Source organism: Marmota monax, unplaced genomic scaffold (assembly GCF_021218885.2).
Source record: "Marmota monax isolate L192 unplaced genomic scaffold, Marmota_monax_Labrador192_F-V1.1 WCK01_AAM20220418_F8-fsc00118, whole genome shotgun sequence".
In the NCBI taxonomy this organism is placed as follows: Eukaryota; Metazoa; Chordata; class Mammalia; order Rodentia; family Sciuridae; genus Marmota; species Marmota monax.
In genome coordinates, this window is record NW_026695231.1 from 7,111,455 (window position 1) to 7,130,729 (window position 19,275).

The 19,275-nt window shown below is 34.3% G+C and overlaps 1 protein-coding gene across 2 annotated transcripts in view; it reads right to left on the reverse strand.

The window, feature by feature from the left end:
* Nucleotides 1–19,275, reverse strand: part of Eprs1 (glutamyl-prolyl-tRNA synthetase 1) — a 73,486-nt gene that overhangs the window by 38,515 nt on the left and 15,696 nt on the right. Inside the window, exons 8-17 of one of the 2 annotated variants that reach the window (XM_058577076.1) lie at nucleotides 18,672–18,864; nucleotides 17,006–17,177; nucleotides 15,273–15,506; nucleotides 13,278–13,362; nucleotides 12,805–12,864; nucleotides 12,515–12,535; nucleotides 8,163–8,273; nucleotides 5,501–5,637; nucleotides 4,129–4,336; nucleotides 3,393–3,505 (exon numbers count right to left, since the gene is read on the reverse strand). In XM_058577076.1, the coding sequence (XP_058433059.1) occupies nucleotides 3,393–3,505; nucleotides 4,129–4,336; nucleotides 5,501–5,637; nucleotides 8,163–8,273; nucleotides 12,515–12,535; nucleotides 12,805–12,864; nucleotides 13,278–13,362; nucleotides 15,273–15,506; nucleotides 17,006–17,177; nucleotides 18,672–18,864 (1,334 nt within the window). The remainder of the gene's footprint in view (nucleotides 1–3,392; nucleotides 3,506–4,128; nucleotides 4,337–5,500; nucleotides 5,638–8,162; nucleotides 8,274–12,514; nucleotides 12,536–12,804; nucleotides 12,865–13,277; nucleotides 13,363–15,272; nucleotides 15,507–17,005; nucleotides 17,178–18,671; nucleotides 18,865–19,275) is intronic. The other variant, XM_046438390.2, reaches the window with a different exon arrangement.

The window sequence follows — 19,275 nt, forward strand, 5'->3', positions numbered from 1 at the left end:
TACAAACTCTTAATTCCTTTAAGACTTAGTTTCCCTAAGGGATAAAAACTAACAAATACAAGAAAATTATCTTGATAGATAAGATCAGATCAATACTTCAGACTTTGCTTTGTATCAGTTTATGAAGTTCAAATAACTTTGACTGTGCTAATTATAGTAAATTTAATCACAAACACAAACTTTTTGGGATTTACCTTCTGCAAACTGTCTAAAACTTACTTAGACATTCAAAATTTCTTTACATCTTTAGCTTTGTCCTCTTTCATCTTGGACTTTAGCACAAGAAAATTACTTTACCAGACAAAATATTTTCTGATCCAGGTTTCTCTTCTTTTTTTTTAAATATGTTTTTTATTTGTAGATGGACACAATACCTTTATTTTATTAGTTTATTTTTATATGGTGCTGGGGATCAAACCCAGTGCCTCACAAATGCTAGGAAAGCACTCTGTCACTGAGCCACAACCACGGCCACCAGAAACATTTCTTTTAATTTCTAATTTTCCATTCTACACCTATAACCTTCTTTTATGTTTTCTTGTTTTGGACCATTTCTTAAATTCATATTCTGAAACAATCCTTATAAATGTTAACAAATATCATCCCAGGAGAGGGTTGGATAATCCAGCATATACAAAAACTGTGCTTTAATCTTTTTTCTCCCAGGTTGAATTCAAGGGTTGGAGCATAGGATATTTTTGAGTCTGATCTATCTCCCTTATCATTATGACAATGTCATAAACTTCAAGTGAGTTCCCCACTGTCAACTGTACCCAGAGGCTCCTTTTGTGCCTATTTCTTATACTAGGTACATTGATATGCAATGGAGGAGGCCTTGTGTTTCTCCTTTGCTAATAAAGCAATACAACTCTTTTTCCTTTTTCTCAAAAACAAATAAACAAACAACAACAACAAACAATTCAATGGTTATACCAAACTATTCGACCATTACCATGTAATTTTAGGACATTTACATTATGTCAAAAAGAAACCAAACCCTTTATCTATCACTCCCCTGTCATCCTCTTCTTCTAGTCCCTGGTAACCACTGATCTACTTTGTTTCTATGGGTTTGTCCATTCTGGACATTTTATAGATGGAATATAATCTGTAGTCTGTTATGATTTGCTTTTTTTTTTTTTTTTTTTTTTTGATACCAGGGATTTAACTCAGGGGCACTCAACCACTGAGCCACATCCCCAGCCCTATTTTCTATTTTATTTAAAGAAGACAGTCTCACTGAGTTGCTTAGTGCCTCCTGGTTGCTAAGGCTAGCTTTGAACTCATGATCCACCTGCCTCAGTCTCCAGAACCACTGGGATTATAGATAGGCATGTGTCACCACGCCCAACCATTGTAAGTGGCTTCTTTCACTTAATGTTTACAAAGTTCATCAGTGTTATAGTACTTCAGTCCTTTTACAGATAAGCAACACTTAGTTGTATTAATGTACTGCATTTTGTTTGTGTGTTTGTTAGTTTGGACATTTGGGTTGTTTCTATTTTTTGGTAATTATGAATCATGTCATGGGCATTCATGTACAAGTTTTTATGTGACATTTTCTTATTCTTTTTGAATATAAACACAGAAGCAGAACTGATGGATCAAAATGATAACTCTAGATCTACTTTTGGAGAAGCTACCAAACTATTTTCTAAAGTGGCCATTTTACAATCCTACATCAACATAAGAGCTCAAATTCCTCTACATTCTCTCCAACATTTGTTATTATCTGTTTATTTTTAGCTTACACAGTGGATATGGAGTGATTATTTCACTGTGGTTTTGACCTGCATTTCCCTATGATATCAAGCATCTTTTTGTGAGATTGCTTACCATTTGTATATCTGCTCTGGAGAAATGTCTATTCAAATCCTTTTCCCATATTTAAGTGGACTGTCTTTTTATTGAGTTACAAGAATATTTATTCTGAATATAAGCCCTTTATCAGATATGTATACAAATATTCTCTCTTGTTCTTTTTATCTTCTTGATAAAAAACACAAAATAGAGCTGGGGATATGGCTCAGTGGCCAAGTGCCCCTGAGTTCAATGCCCAGAACATCCTCCAACCCAAAAGAGAAAGCACTGCCAAGGTTATATAGTTTCTTGTTTTGTTCTGACAGTGTTATAATTTTTGTGTTAATATTTAGGTCTCCATTTTGAGTGAATTTCTGTATATATTGAGGCAAGAATCCAACTTTACTCTTTTGTATGTGGCTATACACTATCTATTGAAAAGTCCAACAACTTTTTGATAATAAATCAAGAACTTACTCTGTTACTCTAGTTAATAATGCCACCACCATCACACATTCAATGAGAACTCCCTAAGGAGCAGGCACTGTATACTGTTGCACGCATGAATACATGATCTTTTTTGACTAAAAGCAAAGTGTCAAGATGAATAAGAAAAAAGTACCTCTCTTAATAAGCTTATATTCTAGAGGTAGAAACAAAATAAACAAAAAGATACAGTTTAGGGATGGGGTTGTGGCTCGGTGATAGAGCGCTTGCCTAGCATGTGGGAAGCACTAGGTTCAATCCTTAGCACTGATATAAGTAAAATAAAGATCCACTAATAACAAAAAAAGTGTATTAAAAAAAAAAGATACAGTTTTAACAGTGTTTAATAAATATGCTAAAGAGAGAAATGCCAAATGCTATGGTGACAGAGGTTGGGTACCTAATGAGACTAGAAGAATACAAAAAGCTCTGGAGGAAGCACGTTTTAAAGGGCAATTGAGATGAAGATAAAGAAGCAGAGTCATTCCAGGAAAAGGCCCAGAGTTTCAAAGAAAACTGATGCTTTCGGAAAAGTCTACACAAGTCCAGTATGTTGAACATGGGGAGATCAGGGTGAGGAAAACTGCAACAGTTATGGCTCAAATAGATAGAAAGACAATAATGACCTTGTATTTCAAACAAAAATTGAGATTTTTCACTCTGAAACTAATAAGAATTTTTAAGCAGGGAAAAAAACTGCTAAAAATAGTTACATTGAATTTTCCAGACTGGTGGCCATGAAAAGCAGACGAGAAAAGAATAAAACCGAGTAGGTGTGGGGGCACACACCTGGAATCTCAGCTACTCAGAGGCTAAAGCAGGAGAATCACAACCTTGATGCTAGTCTGGGCAACTCAGCACAACTCTATTTCAAAATAAATTTTTTTAAAGTGGGATAGAAAAAAATAATTTATTAATACTCAATGTATGCTATGTTATTTCAATTAGTTGTTAAAGTACATTACTTAATTCTGAAATATTAAATATAAAACATACAATTGAGCAGAAATTGATTAGGTGTGATATTTTAGTGAAAATCCAACTTTTTAAATAAACTCTAAGAATTTTAAGCATTTTTGTTTAGATGTCTAATTACAATTACTTACCTCACAGGCTCATAAGGCTGATCACATATGAAGAATCCTCTTCTCTGGAGTTGTATAATGTCTCCTTTTTTCAAATCCTTAAGGCAGGGATCCCCTAGCATTAGTTCTTCATGCTATAAAGACAACATAAGACCAAAATCACTTTTTCAAATTAGAGCACAGACAACTCTAAAATGCAAGCAGTTTTAGTAGTAGCTGAAATAGCCTCATTTTAAACAGAAGTGCTTAAAAGATTACTACTTAAACACAAAAACTGAAACAGCAATCTGTGAAAATAAATCAGTCACAAGCCACATATGAGGTGTGACTGTAATCTTAGCACTCAGGAGGTTGAGGCAGGAGGATCAATTGAGCCTAAGAATTAGTGACTAGCCTGGGCAACATAGCAAGACCCTGACTCAAAGTTAAATTAATCCCCCACTATAAATATAAAATACAATGGAAGAAACACGTAACAGACTAAACTGAAAGGCATAACACAGTGCAGGGGCTCTGGAGCTAAGGTGCATGGGTTTGAATACAGCCTCACTTCTGTCTTCAGGCAAGTTACTTCACTGTTTCACTATCATTTATAACATGGGAACATTATTGTTTAACATCTTTTTATTTAAATAAAATTCTATGACTCTTTTTTATATTACTTGAGAAAGCAAAATACTTAAAATTGATTTTATAAATGTTAAAGAAAAGTTCATATAATAAAGAAAGATGAAATATGGCTTCTTTTAGAAGTTACCTTACTGTTCTTATTGACATACTGCTTAAAATCCTCATCTTTTCCTAGCACTGGCTTCGTGATCAAGTGCTCATAAGTGACACAGATTGCTGGAACTGGAAGAGCATGTGTAGTTTCAGCAAGCCAAGTGATCTTGGTAGTTTTCTTGTAGTCTTTGTTCTCCAAATTCAATTTTGCATCAAGAGATACAATTTTTCCATCTGCATTTCTAGATATGTTTGAAAAATATTCAAAGAAAATAAACTATAACTGCTATATGTGCAATATTTTATTTGACAATAATTAAATTACTAGAAAATAATTTATTATTTTCTTTTGATGGGCTGGGTGTGGTGGCACACAGCAGCCTGGGAGGCTGAGGCAGGAGGATCTAAGTTCAAAGTCTGCCTCAACAACTTAGTGAGACCCTAAGCAACTTACCAGACCCTGTTTCTAAAAAATGAAAAAGAATAAGGCTCCCTTTCCCTCTTAAGTACCCCTAGGTTCAATCCCTGGTACCAAAAAGAAATTTTCTTTGGAAAAATCTGAAATCAAACATATATTTGAGGGGCTGGGGTTGTGGCGCAGTGGTAGAGTGCTTGCCTCATATGTGTGAGACACTGGGTTCAATTCTCAGCCCTGCATACAAATAAATAAAGGTTCACTGACAACTAAAAACAAACAAAAGAGCGCCTTAAAATATATACATATGTATATTTGAATTTTTAATATATGCCAGGCATATATTAATAAGAGGAATAAAATGTAATCTCTGCTATTGAGGTATTTGACAACAGATCCCTACACATGATGAAGAACATGAATATACTTATAAATTTAAATGACCTACATTAAACATTATAAAATACAACATGTTATATTTAAAAATATCTAACAATTACTTGCATCATATGTAATAACACATAATGCAGTTCAGAACTTACATAAGTCTCAAGCATACTATGTCCATTGGTATGAACTAATAATAAGCATACATAGCATATTAATTAGAAAGTAAAATTCATCATTAACATTAACCAATTTTAAAGTAAATATCAGGAGAAAGTTTAAATATAAAATCCTGTTCAAAGCATCCTCCCACCAGATAACTAACTATACAATGACATGATAAAAATGATGTCTAAAGCACTATTTTTTGTGTCTAGATGTAGGCATTTTTAATATCACGAATAAAACATATCTTGATAGACTATTAGTAAACTGCAACATATATTTTAAGAAATTGTGTCCAGAGATCGCAGTATCTATGTATATCTGGGCAGATTTACTAGTCAGCAACATGAATTGGTCTGAATTAACTAATGTTTAATAAGTAATGAACACAAAAGACTTTTTTCCATATTTATCTGAAAACAAACAAAAAAGTTCTTACTTGTATATTTTAGTAATGATGATGTTGCCCCAATTTATAAATGTAACCATCTCACCCTCTGAAAAAGTCTCTGCATCAGCACCTTCAATGAAAACTTTGGGGCTATACCACACAGGCTTCAAGCCAACATCAGGATTCTGGTGAATGTAAAGAAAGGACAGTGTTGGCTAAAGCAATAATTTATTGAACCCAGCAGTAAAATTCATTCATTCATTCATTTTATTCTTTAACCAAAGTGACCTGTATTATCACACTTTAAAAACTCCACTAATATATTAGAAAGAAAATGCTTTACTTTTCTGCCATACATTTACTTTAACATAAATAGTCTCAATTCTGATTTTAGCATTTAAACAGTTAACAGCTGTCAGAAAAAGTCACACTGGCCTCAGAGTAGAAATGCTGTTAGGTGAGACACCCTGACTCTTAAGATTCCTTGTAGCCTAGGACAATCTAATCACTCACAGATTTCATACCTAAAACAGTATTATATCAGAAACTGCTTTGCTATCCTCAGAATCTCACTGATTCTGCACCAAAGGAGAAAAAAAGTTATTCCTGCTCAGTGGTTATAGAATTTATAAAAGAAAACATACTACCGTGGCAGGAAATTGTGGACCTTTCATATTTAAAAAGCCAAACTTTGAAGAAAGTATAACTGCCTTTCCAGCATGCATTATTTATGGAGAATAAGAGATATGGAGAATAAAAAGAATGCTGTCTTTGTTAGGTTTCAGTTTTTGTTTGACAGAGTTCACAACAAAAAAATCTGTGAGAAGACTCTTTGAAAGAAATGTAAACTGTAATTGTTTAATCATTGTTCAATGACTGTGCCAATGCATCTGAGAAAAATGTAAATTATAATAACTAATAATACAACTGAGCTTAAAATGGAATGCATACTGATTAAATACAGAAAAATAAATGAGGGAAATATTAATAATGACAACTCCACAGATCAAATTAGTAGTCCAGTCACAGTTTAAGAGTGTGTTTCCTAACCAGGTATAGTGGCGCACATCTGTAATCCCAGAGGTTCAGGAGGCTGAGGCAGGAGGATCGAAAGATCAAAGTTGGCCTCAGAAACGTATCGAGACCCCAAGCAACTCAGCAAGACCCTGTCTCTAAATAAAATATAAAAATGGGCTGGGGATGTGGCTCAATGGTTAAGCGCCCCTGAGTTCAACTCGTGGTACCAAAAAAAAAAAAAAAAAAAAACCTCAAAAAAAGTGTGCTCCCTAATCAACTAGTTATTTAACAATAAGCAGTACTTAGGAATTTAAGCTATTTGATTACAACTGCCATCTTAACAAATAAGCACTCAAAAAATTTGATTCTTGCTGGGTATGATGGTGCATATCTATAATCTGAGTGATTTGGGAGGTAGAGGCAGGAGGATTCCAAATTCCAGGTCAGCCTAGCAACTTAGCTAGATCCTGTCTCACAATAAAAAATAAAAAGGGCTGGGGATGTAGCTCAGTGGAAAAGCACCTCTGGATTCAATCTCTAGTACCAAAATTAAATGAATACATAATAAAATATATGTAAATAATAAAATAATTTTTAAAAGTAGCTAACGTCATACATAGAAAGACAATTATATATGGCTACAATTTAGAATGTTCGTAGCCCTTCACATCTTTTCGGCGGACACAACATATTTGTTTTTTTTGTATGTGGTGCTGAGGATTGAACCCGGGCCACACACATGCCAGGCGAGCGCGCTACCGCTTGAGCCACATTTCCCCAGCCCCCCATTCACTTATAATAGACTTACATCTGTTACTACATGAGTGAACTGTCTATGACCAAAGATTTTTAGACAACTTGCAAAATTAGAAGTGGAGGGCTGGAAATATAGCTCAGTTAGTAGAGTGCATGCCTTGCATGCACAAGGCCCTGGGTTCAATCCCAGCACCACACACACACACACACACACACACACACACACAAAACCAACCCATATTTTTGCTTGAAGACTGTCATCCAAGCAGTTACAACAACAATCCTGGCTTACCTAAAAGGAACTCTCTGCTACCCACATCTAAGATTTAAATTTGAAATTCAGATGGATAGTAATCACTATTACTTCACAGATATTTTCCAAAATGCACTGTGACAGACTCTGGAGTTGTGATTCAATATTAGCAGATCTAAGGGACAGGGGCATAGCTCAGTGTTAAAACATTTGTCCATCATGTGTGAGGCCCTGATTTTGTGTCCCAGTTCCATCACCCCCAGAAAAAGGAAAAGTGTGTGTGTGTATGTGTTTTGAATGTTTTGGTTTAAAGACAAAGGTACTATTAACAACCTAGAGAAAAAATATTATCTTAGCTTCCAAATAAAGAATGTGAATTATAATATCTCATCTTTCAGAATGATTCCAGGAAGAATCTCTTTTTATCTAATATGTTTATCTCTACAGAATAAAAAATGAGCACCAAGCATGTAACAGCTTTGTGCCATATTATACAGTGGTTGAATCAATTTCTCCAGTAAGAAACTTACAGAAAGATTTGCTTCAATTGGCATCAAATCCTAACAAGTAATGCTAAATTGAAAATTATCCCCAAATCATGCTACTTGCATAAAGTACATTTTTATTTTTATAATCTTGCTCCTTCTTTTAAGAGAGAAAACATTAGTAAAACTGTAGGGTGACCTTTGGGTGTTTGGCTACTTCTTTCATCTCCTCCTGAGCTTCAAGGACATTCACTGGGATCACTTCTTTCTTCAATAATGCAACATATCGTGGAGCCACTGGATCAATAACCTACAACAAACACATCTTCATATTAAACACTGAAATATTTTGTAAGTATCATAAATAAAATAAGTAACAGAACAAGAACACTAACTGGCTTTGTTACTGCATTTACTAATTTTTTTTGTTTATCTTTTTGAATATTTAACTGTCAAGTCGGAAAAAAAAGAAAACAATCATCAATCGAGACAACATAAAGGATTTAGAGTTTCTTCCCCAAGAATAACTATTGGCAAGTGAAGAGAATCCAACTTAATTATACTAGAAATATTTTGAAAATAATCTTTAAATTTGGTGTTTGAAGGTAGGAGAAATCTTGTAGGATTACACATTAATCTCTTTAGGTAAATGTGATTTTCAATTTTGTATTGTTGGAGAAATCCATTTTAAGGGACTATAGATATTTCTGTTTTCAGTTTAATTTACTATCTTCGGTATTAGGCAACACATTACCATCAAAAGCAGACCGACATTTGATCACTATAATAAGGCAACTTTTTAGATTAAAAGTATAAACAAGATAATTCTATTGGTCTATGTGCACATTCAGGTTGGGAATCCCTAATCAGACAGAAAATCCAAAATTTGAAACACTTCTGATTCCAAGCATTTTGGATAAAGGATACTCAACCTGTGTATACAACAATAAGAACCACTATATTTCCAGTACCTAGCAAGGAACAAATATCTGCAGAATAATGGAATGAACTGTCATACTTATTACACTATAATCTTTCCTACCTAAAAACAATAGGAGTAACCCCTTCAGAAGTCTACATACTTCTCTCAGTTACTATTCAAATTAAAATTATCCATAATAAACAATTACCATAATTAATATTTAGATACTATATAAAACCTTTAGCAAGAAAATACAGATAAAAGCAAATATAGAATCAAATGCACTAGTTTTTTGTTTTCCCTACCATTTAGAAGGGTGCAGGAAGTGGCATGGCTAATTAAACTTTCTTTTGTTTTACATTTTTTACTGTTACTATTGTCAGACTGGCTTTTCTTTTGCTTTGAAGGTATTTTGAATAATATGGAAATTCTGAATAAACTCAAAGAATTCATTCTCAGAAGACCATTTATGCAAAGCTTAAAAGTACTACTTAAATTTCCCTCTTCTGCTACACCTCTCTGCTTGTATTATATGCCAATATTAAATTAACATCTAGTCTCGCTAGATTTTACTGTTTACCTGAATTTTCCTAGAGGCTTAAAGGTCATTCTTACTAGTTACGGGTTCCTTCTCTCAGCTTCTACTAAGTAAAAACGATACAAGATTTTATTTGTGACAACTCAGTTTATTATTTAAGCCACCAATATAAAATTTTTTAAAGATGCTACAAGACAATCCTATCTTAGTTCCGTTCACTGCAGCTCATTTTCCACAGCTGACAAAAAAAGTAAAAGACTGTTTCCAGTGGTGGACTAATCACTGAGGCAACTGTGAGCACAATCCCAGGCCACTTAAACCTAAAGAATTATGGTAACATTGTCTGAAGTAAAGTCTGGAAATCTAGTTTTAAGCAAGCATTGTGAAGGATGGTCAGGACCAGGCAAGACTGGCAAATCTTGGATTCAGAAGTCCTTTTTTGCTCTAAAATTATATAAATCTAAAAAAGTCTCTGCTTCAGCGGTTTTCAAAGAGGTGTCCTGGTAGGTATCCAAGTACATGGGATTAAACAGAGTAGGTCTCCAGACTCCTTAATATACTTCAACCAGAACAGCTTCCTGTTTAATTTCTGGGGATTATTTCAATTTTTCATTGTAAGACTACTTCTTTGAGGGCAAGGGAGATAAGTTTCTACATTCTTTATTAGTTGGGGACAGATGCAAGGGGTGAGAGGGATGAGAACCAGGGAAAACTGTTATTTCACTACTAAAATACTAACATACATTTTTTTACATGAAGCAGTAAATATAGGTTCAGAGAAACATATTAACAGGTCTGAAATGAACACCTAAAAGCTGTGACTCTTCTGCCTGGACTGAAAAATTTAAATCTTAATAAAACTAAAGATAGCTAGACATAGTGGTGAAAGCCTGTAATCCCAGCTACTCTGGGGACAGAGGCAGGAGGATCACAAGTTCAAGGCCAGTCTGCGCAACATAGCCTGAGTTCAATGGGGGTAGACACAGAAGGAGAAGGAGAGAGAGGGAGGTAAAGAGAGAAAATAAAATTAGAGGACCAGTCCAGGAGGTCTAAAATACGCACAAGAAAAGTTCCAGAGAGAAGAAAGAAAATACAGTTAGATAGGGGCTGAGGTTACAGCTCAGTGGTACAGCATGTGCTTCCCATGCACAAGTCCTTGAGAGAAAGAAAAAAGTAAAAAAAAAAAAAAAAAAAAAATCCCCAGAATTTAAGGAATGAGTTTCAAAAGCAGGACCCACATGCCCAAACTGGGAATACTATCATGAAATTTCAAATTAAAAACCAGGTTATTGGCAAGGTCTCAAAAATCTTCATTTCACACTTCTCTTCTCAGGGAGCTACCAGAGGGTATACAAAAGCAAAGCAAGAGGGTAAACAAAAAAAGAAAAAAATAGCTCAATGATTACTAAATCTCTTGTACAAAAAAAAAAGGAATAGCTACGCTTGGTGGCATATTCCTACGCATAGTTCCAGTTATCTAGGAGGCTAAGTCAAAAGAAATGCTTGAGTCCAGGACTTTGAGACCAGCTTAGCAACATGGACTCTGGTCTCAAAACAAAAACAAAAACAAAAAACTAAGAGGGAAGACCCAGAAAACAGGAGACCATTACAGGGAAAAGGGAATTCCCAGGGAATAAAGAGAGACCTGAACAGTCAGCTATGTCTCAGAAGCAAACAGGCCACTAATCTAGATCCCAACAAAACAGCATAAAAACCCTGGCAGAAATGTTTTCATGATGAAACTCAAAGAACACAAGAGATACATGAGCATCTTGGTAGGAAATTCAGTAAACCCACTGACTTTGAGAAAGAATGAGAAAAGTAAACAAATAAGGGGGAAAATGATACAAATCAACCATGGAGGAAACCAAAAGGTGATGAGAAAAATTAAGAGACCTAAATCCTCACATTCAATCATGAGAAGATAACTGATCACACCAAAAACTAAAAACAAAAGTAGTAACATTTCATTTAGCGATAGCATTTCATTTCATTGGGGCAATAAATGCCAAAAGAATTATCTAAGAGAAATGAAAGTGTTTCTCTAGAAAAAGAAAATGGAAGGAATGACAGGGGATTATGTTGTTTAACTTCAACAGATCTTACAGAATTATCTAAATGAAATATATTTCATACATTTGAATCAAGTATATATAACTTGATTAAAACTTAAATCTTTGGGCAGGACACGGTGGCCCATGCTTGTAATCCCAGTGACTCAGGAGGCTGAGACAGGAGAATCACAAGTTCAAGGGAAGCCTCATCAACTTATTGAAGCCCTGTCTCAAAATAAAAAGGGGTAGTGGGAATATAGCTCAGTGGTAAAGCGTGCCTAGATTAAATCCTTGGTACCCACCCACAAAACTTAAATCCTTAAATATTGGATTATTAATAAAAGGTGTATCAAAGTTAACTTTGCCTGTAATTCTATTCAGATTTATTAGTAACTGCAGCAACAGAAAAAACCAATTAATAATTCCTTTATGATTGAAAAATTGACTAAACACAAAGGACTAAATAAAATAAATTCAAGACACATGCAAGACAAGCAACTATTTCTTGAGACAAGACATAAGCACAATCAAGCAGCAATCCCAACAAAGAATTTACAGAACACAATCACAGAAACCAAAGTTTAAAACATGGCACTTTTAATGATTTGCCTTATTATAGTGTCCAAGCATCTGCTTCCAATTAGTAATTAACAATGTCAATATGCAATATTCCTCATTTGATTTTTCAGTTAAACAAAGTCTTTTTTTTAAAAAAATAGCTACATTCAATAAGACACAGAAATTACCATTAATAAACCTTCAAAACAACTCAATAAAAAATGTAATTTCAAAACTCTTATGTCCTCTAAACCACACAAGGGAACAGCAGAATGAAGTTAGTCAAGGCTTCCCTTTGTCATTAAGACAAGAGGACACATTTTATAAAACTAGGAATAATGCATTTTCAGTGTATTTGTATGAACAAGTCTTTTATATAAATGTGATTGTGCTTCGAAGCTGTATAACATCTCAGGTCATAACATGTAATATGCTAGAAGCTATATTTAAATAAGGCAAATAAAAGCATTAAGTAATACCTTCTTACAGAGTGCTCGCAGCTTGAAAGCAGAAAAATGAAATGCAAAGTGTTCATAAAAGATTTAAGGAAAAAACTACTATCATTTCCCTGACCTCCAAGTTTGTTTCAATTATTGGTACTTGCTGGAGTAGTTATTTAAAAAAGGAAAACATTCCATTTTCCTGAAAGTCTGCAAAATGACAATACTCTTCACAAATTTTTCTCTACCATATGCACACTAATGAATTCTACATATATACATTACTTGAGTTAGGCAGGAGGAAAAAGAACTGAGAGTTAAGCATGTACCTTTTTGTTAAATGCCCAGATTTTGTCCCATTCCATGTTTACAACTGAACGTGAGGAGCCCTTGAAAAACAATAATAAAGTTAAGAATAAATATTATTAAGTAGAATTGTTTTTTACTTAAAGTCAAGCTCATGTTTAGAAAAAAATAAACTCTAATATTTTCAAATTTAAATTGTTACCTTTGAACAGTTTTTGTCAAAGCTCAGTTTACAGACTGCTCAGTCAACATCGTGTATTTTACTGAGTAAAAGATTTCAGCTGCCTTTGTCTAATACTAGCTTAGGAATTTAGGCCATTACCAATTTTCCACTATTATAAATATGTGCTAAACTTACTCCCTTTGTAAAATTTCTGCCCTTGTAACATAAGGCATAAATAGGGAATACAAAGAACAAAGATAATAATACCCAGAGGGAGATTAACTGAGATACTTGAGAATTCAAACAGACACTAGAAAAGAAACCAAAACTCACTTGAGCAGCAATAAACTGTTTCAGTCCTTCAACTGTCATCCCTCTTCTTAGTACACCACGAACTGTGGGAAACCTTGGGTCATCCCTGGAAAATATGTATAATTTTTAAATACCAAGTTTGTTTCTTCTTTTCAATGTGCAGATACAGAGAATAGAAGATACTTATTGAATTATAAATTGTATTCAGCTTATTAAATATTTGGTCTAAGAATTGGTTACAGTCATTGGAGAGATTTCAGTATCAATGCACCCAAGTCCATGAAAGAGAAAAACTACTTTCTAGTTACATGTTGTTATAAAATAAATGCATTTCTGGAAATAGCAAAAGTACATTTCCAAAAAAAATAAGAGGGCTGGGGTTGTAGCTCAGTGGTAAAGCACTTGCCTAGCATGTGAGGCCTTGGGTTTGATCCTTAAAGATAAATAAAGATATCGTGTCCATCTACAACTAAAAAATACTAAAAAATACAATGATGAAATATTGATTACTTTCAAAGAAGGAAAACACACGCATTAATACATCTTCATTTGGTTTTATTTAACAAATATTCAAAGTTCAATTCTACATATGACCATGAGAATCAGAAATGATATGCCATCTGTGTATAAATACACATGTAAGAATGTATATGTAGGTAACTGATATTCTGCAGGCATTTCCAAACCTCACTAAGTTTGAAATAGCATATTTTGTATGGGGTCCAAGATAAACCTGCCTTTTTTCAGCTCCATAGTAAAAAAGTAAAAAATATATATTTTGCAACTTGGTCACCAGCATGTTGATACTAACATAAGCTAATAAACAAATTTTTGTTAACCTACGCTGGGCTTAGTGCTGCATGCCTATAATCACAGCAGGTCAGGAGGCTAAAAGTAGGAAGATTCAAAGTTTGAGGCCAGTCTCAGCAACTCAGTGAGACCCTAAGCAACTTGATGAGCCCCCGTCTCAAAAAAATGGTAAAGCATTCCTGGGTCAATTGTGAGCACCACGCCCCCCCACCAAAAAAAAATTTTCTTTGTTAATGTAGGTTAAAAAGAATTTTTTTTAGACTTTTTAAATACGATAACCAGGCTTCTTTTACAAATACCTGGCTAGGCTTAACGTGGTAACATACACCTATAATCAACTACTCAGGAGACTAAGACAAGAGGATAGAGAGCTCAACACCATCCTGGACAACTTAATGAGACCCCATCTCAATATAAAATAAAAATGGCCTAGGGATATAGCTCAGTGGTAGAGTGCTCGCCTAGAATATAAGAGGCCATGGGTCTGATCCCCAGTCCAAAAAACAAACAAACAAACAAACAAATAAATAACAAAGATACATGGATATAAAATCACTTTCATTTTTATACTTATCTTTCTTAGGGAGCTGGGGATACAGCTCAAACACTCTACTCAATTAGTAGAGTGCTTGCCTCGTGTGCACAAGACCATGGGTTCAATCCCCAGCACCGGGGGAAAAAAAAAAAAGAATTCCATGTGGAATACACTAATATGCTACAGAAATTTAAAACTCTTTCTACGTCTGAATCTTTTGGGAATTGCTTCACCAATAAGATGGGTTCTCACCTGAGGCAGAGACCATTTATATCCTTACCTTACCTCAGGAGTATTTTGGCTTCTGTGAATGAAAAATCTCAGAGTCATAGCAATGTAGAAAATGGTAATCAGATCTACAAAGAAATAAAATCAAAACCACTTTTCTATTAAAAACTTTCCTAGAACTCTTGTGAGTTCTGTAGAGGATATGACCTCATGTATGTATTTCATTCCCATGTGTCCTGGTCCACAGTAGGCATCCAAGTTTGCAGCATTAAAACAAGGAGGGGAAGCCCTAATGTACTAGTTGAAATGAAGGTATGAGTCAGGAATCCTATAGGTTTATTATACCACCTTCCAGATCTAAAGCAGGTAAAAAAAAAAAAAAAAGAAAATCACTGGTATAGGTCTTTTGTTTCTTTGTCAATTCTAGGTAATATTAAACGTACCATCCGTCAACCAGTCCTTCGTTGACAAACCACGTGAGTTTTCTTTTGGACAGCACTGTGTTGTTAAGATTTAGTCTACTATATTCCCAAATATATGGTTTTCTTATTCCTAAAGCTTCAATAATCCAATAAAACTGCTCATCTCTGTCATGATATTCTGTTGTTCTCAGGGCATGTGTAACACCTTCAATGCTGTCAACTATGGGGCAGGCAAAATCATATGTAGGATAAACACTAGGGGGAAAAAAAGAGAATGTTTAAAAATCAACATGCAATATTTTACCCTTGTCAGAAAAAGTATTTACAAGCAGCAATACAAATCTAAAACATACATTATAAGAGTTTCTTAAAAACAGATTTATGACTCATAACTCAAAATATAACAAAACATTATCAGCTTTTGAAAACAATGGTCTGCTGGGTGCAGTAGTGCATGCCTGTAATTCCTTCCAGAGGCTGAAGCAGGAGAATTACAAGTTTGAGGCCCACCTTGGTAATTAAGTGAGACTCTATCTCAAAATAAAAAGACCAGGGATGTAGTTCAATGGAAAAGTGCCCCTAGGTTTAATCCCCAGTACTGGGGATGATGGGAGATAAGTCAGTAGCCCAACTCAACATTCAAATTAAAAAGCAAATTTGTAAGTTAATACACAATTGGGTATTGGCTTGGCAAATTCTAAAATCATATTTCTATAATGACCAATATAAAACATGGTAGGAACCAATATACAATATTTATGACAGCTCTGAAAGAATTTAGGTTTTGAATATTTTTTAATAATCCCTCTAACAGATACCTAAAGGTCTTAACAGTGCTGTAGTTAAGTGTATTCAAGAACAGTATTTTACAGCTGGGGATGTAACTCAGTTGCTTGCCTAATACCCCCAAGGCCCTGGGTTCAATCCCAATCACCCCCCCAACACACACACACACACAAGCATACAATAACAACATAACAAAATGGGAGTAGAACAGTGTTTTGTAAGTTTAAAAAAAGAAAGAAAGAAAATTATTAGGTTAATTACCATTCTGCTTAAAATGTGACAGAATAAAACTCAACTTTTAAAGAGATATTATTATATTATCTTCTAAGTTTTTAAGACACAAGTTAAGAAACCATTACATTATACTACAAAGGAAACCTTGAGGAGAATCAGGGCTGGGAAGAGTGGCAGCTATTTTCAAAAAACTCACACATGGTTGCAATTTTTGATACTGAAAATGTATATTCAGTGGAAGAGCACTGCCCTGGGTTCCATCCCTAGTGTAGGGGACACACACAGACACACAGATACACACATTCTCACAACAAAAAACCCTGTTACTTTGAAAACCTACACAGTAAAAATAAACACTTGAAAAAAAATTGTTTTCTTATATTGTTCACATTTCAGTATATTTTTATACCATCACTTTTCTAAGTCACCTTATGCCTAGCAAAATCAGAATTTATTACAAAAAGAGAAAAATCTTCATCTAAAGATATACACCACAGTATACCTACCCAATCAATACATGAAAAGCAAATTTAGGCAGACTCAAACACTTGTATAGATAAAGTGACCTATGAAATAACTTTAACACATGAGCCTTTTTAAAAGGCTTGCAGCTTAATCTATGGATAAAAAAAGATCCTGATTTCCTGACTTTTCTACATCTATTCCATGTTTATAGGGTAAATCAAAGCAAAAGCCAGAAGGCTATCTAGCAATATGGAAAGAAATTCACTTACTTGTATTTGTTCCCAGTTCTTGGGTGTGGTTGAATTTTGCAGCGATAAAGAGTTGGGTCCCTCATGCAACCATTATTACTACTCATGTCAATTTTTGCTCGCAAGCAACAAGACTGACCAAACTGGCTCCCTTTTTTCATTTCTTCCCACATTTGTAGATTCTTCTCAACAGCTATAAAATGATAGTTATATTACAGTTTATATAATGTATTAATTACTAATTTGGTTGAAATAAAATTACTTTGTAATTCAACGCAAATTTTCATTTTATATTATAAAACATGCTCCCTTGGTTTAAACACATTGTTAAGAGTTAAAATATCTGACACCAAGAACATTTCCTTATGAAAGTTATCTGACAAAATAGAAAATACACTCTAAATATGTTGAAAGGATAAAGTCAACCCATTTCCTGATACAGCAGAAATTAAGGATAAGAGAAGAGGTTTTTCTCATTTGATATTTCTTATTTTCCATTCATGGCACAACTGGTCAAGCCCTTGTCTTCTTCCCCACCCAAACTTAACACTGTGCCTTTAAAGTAGAAACATTCTCTTCCTTTGCTGCCTCATGCCCACACGACAGAGCAAGTTTGGCCTGGCCCTTGGGGCCCACAGGCGTTGGCGCTGCAGCCCGTGCCCGTCTGAAGAACACGGCTCGGGCTGAGAGCCTGAGCCCGTGGGCTCCCTGTAAGTCCCTTCAGTCATCCCAATGAGAAGCAGGAAACTCTTGGATCCGAGAAAACGAGAGATGACAGAAAAAAAGTGTACAATAAAGAAGAAAGTTTTAATTCCAGAAAAAAGGACTCTATGTCTTGAGTGACTACAGTCCTACCTATATCAGAATATTGAAAGCCTACCCCTCAACTGTAAGAAAGAACTCTTAAATAACCCTTCTTGTTGGAAACTTCTGAAGACATCATAGACATTTTACCTATACTCAACAATCAAAATAGATTCAAAAGTCTAGTTAACATTTTTTGAAAATGTAGATAAAAAAGGCTTACTATGATAATTTAAATTTACTATACTTCTCAAATGTAACATTCAAGATTTAAACATTGCAGAAGTTCTGGCAACATAATTACAAAATGAAACAGCCCAGTTTAGAAGTTTAGGACACAAGTTATGAGTAAGAAAGGTATGCTCTTCAGTCATGTGATATTTCAGAGATATAGGGTAACATTAAGCTTATATATTATACTCACATGTATCCACATACTGAAAGAAAGACTTGGGTGCTAAAAGCATTATCATCAAACATTTTAGAAATGGTATTGTGTCCCTGAGCTCAATCAGGGCCAGCACCATCAAAAAAAAAAAAAAAAAAAAAAAAAAGTATCTACAAATGTTAATTATTTAATTTAAAAGAACTATAGAATATTACAGAAGAAATCCTTCAAATAAAATAAATGCACTGCAAATGACTGTATGTAATAAGAAAGATTACAGGCATGGACACTTCATATGCAACTGTGATGCTAATAAAAGCAGTAAGAATGTAAAGATGATGAAGAAAAAAGATCTCAATGAGATTAATCAATGTACAAATCATAATTTTGAAAGTGTTTTAAACCAGCATCTTTCACAGAAAAGAAATCATGTGCTACTTAAGAAACATAATAAAAGAATATCAATTAAAATATAAGATACTAAATGTGCCTTACAGTTTTTTCTATGTTTGGACTCTATCCTCTGTTCACGTTCTGCTTTCATCTGCTCAGCAGGAGTATCATCCACATAAGCCTTCCCTTCTTGGATTAATTTCTCTGCATATTTCATTATAGTTTCAAAATGATCTGAGGTATAAGTAAACTGATCTGGTTTGATATGCAACAATGCAACATCTTCCAAGATAACCTGCAATAAGAAATCAAAATAACCATTAGTACATCTTGCACTTTCTTGTGCATTTTAATCCTTGATACCATTAGTACATCTTGCACTTTCTTGTGCATTTTAATCCTTGATACTGCATTCTGAGCACGTCATAAAACACCATCAGTCTTTAACAGCCTGGAAATGGTTATGGAAGTTGTACGACATTAGATCAGAAAAGAAAAAAGAGAGAGATAGATATTCAGTATATGATCTTCCAAATTTCCAGTTGGGAAAGCTGATCTAATGATGGAGTTTTCAATTTACTCTGGAAAAGCTGGTTGTTATTGGTTATACTGACAATCATTTGCCCCTCTGTAGTTCTTCTGAATAAAGACGTAAGAGGCTAGAAAACCACATTTTCCAATATCTATTTAGTATTCATTTTATTCA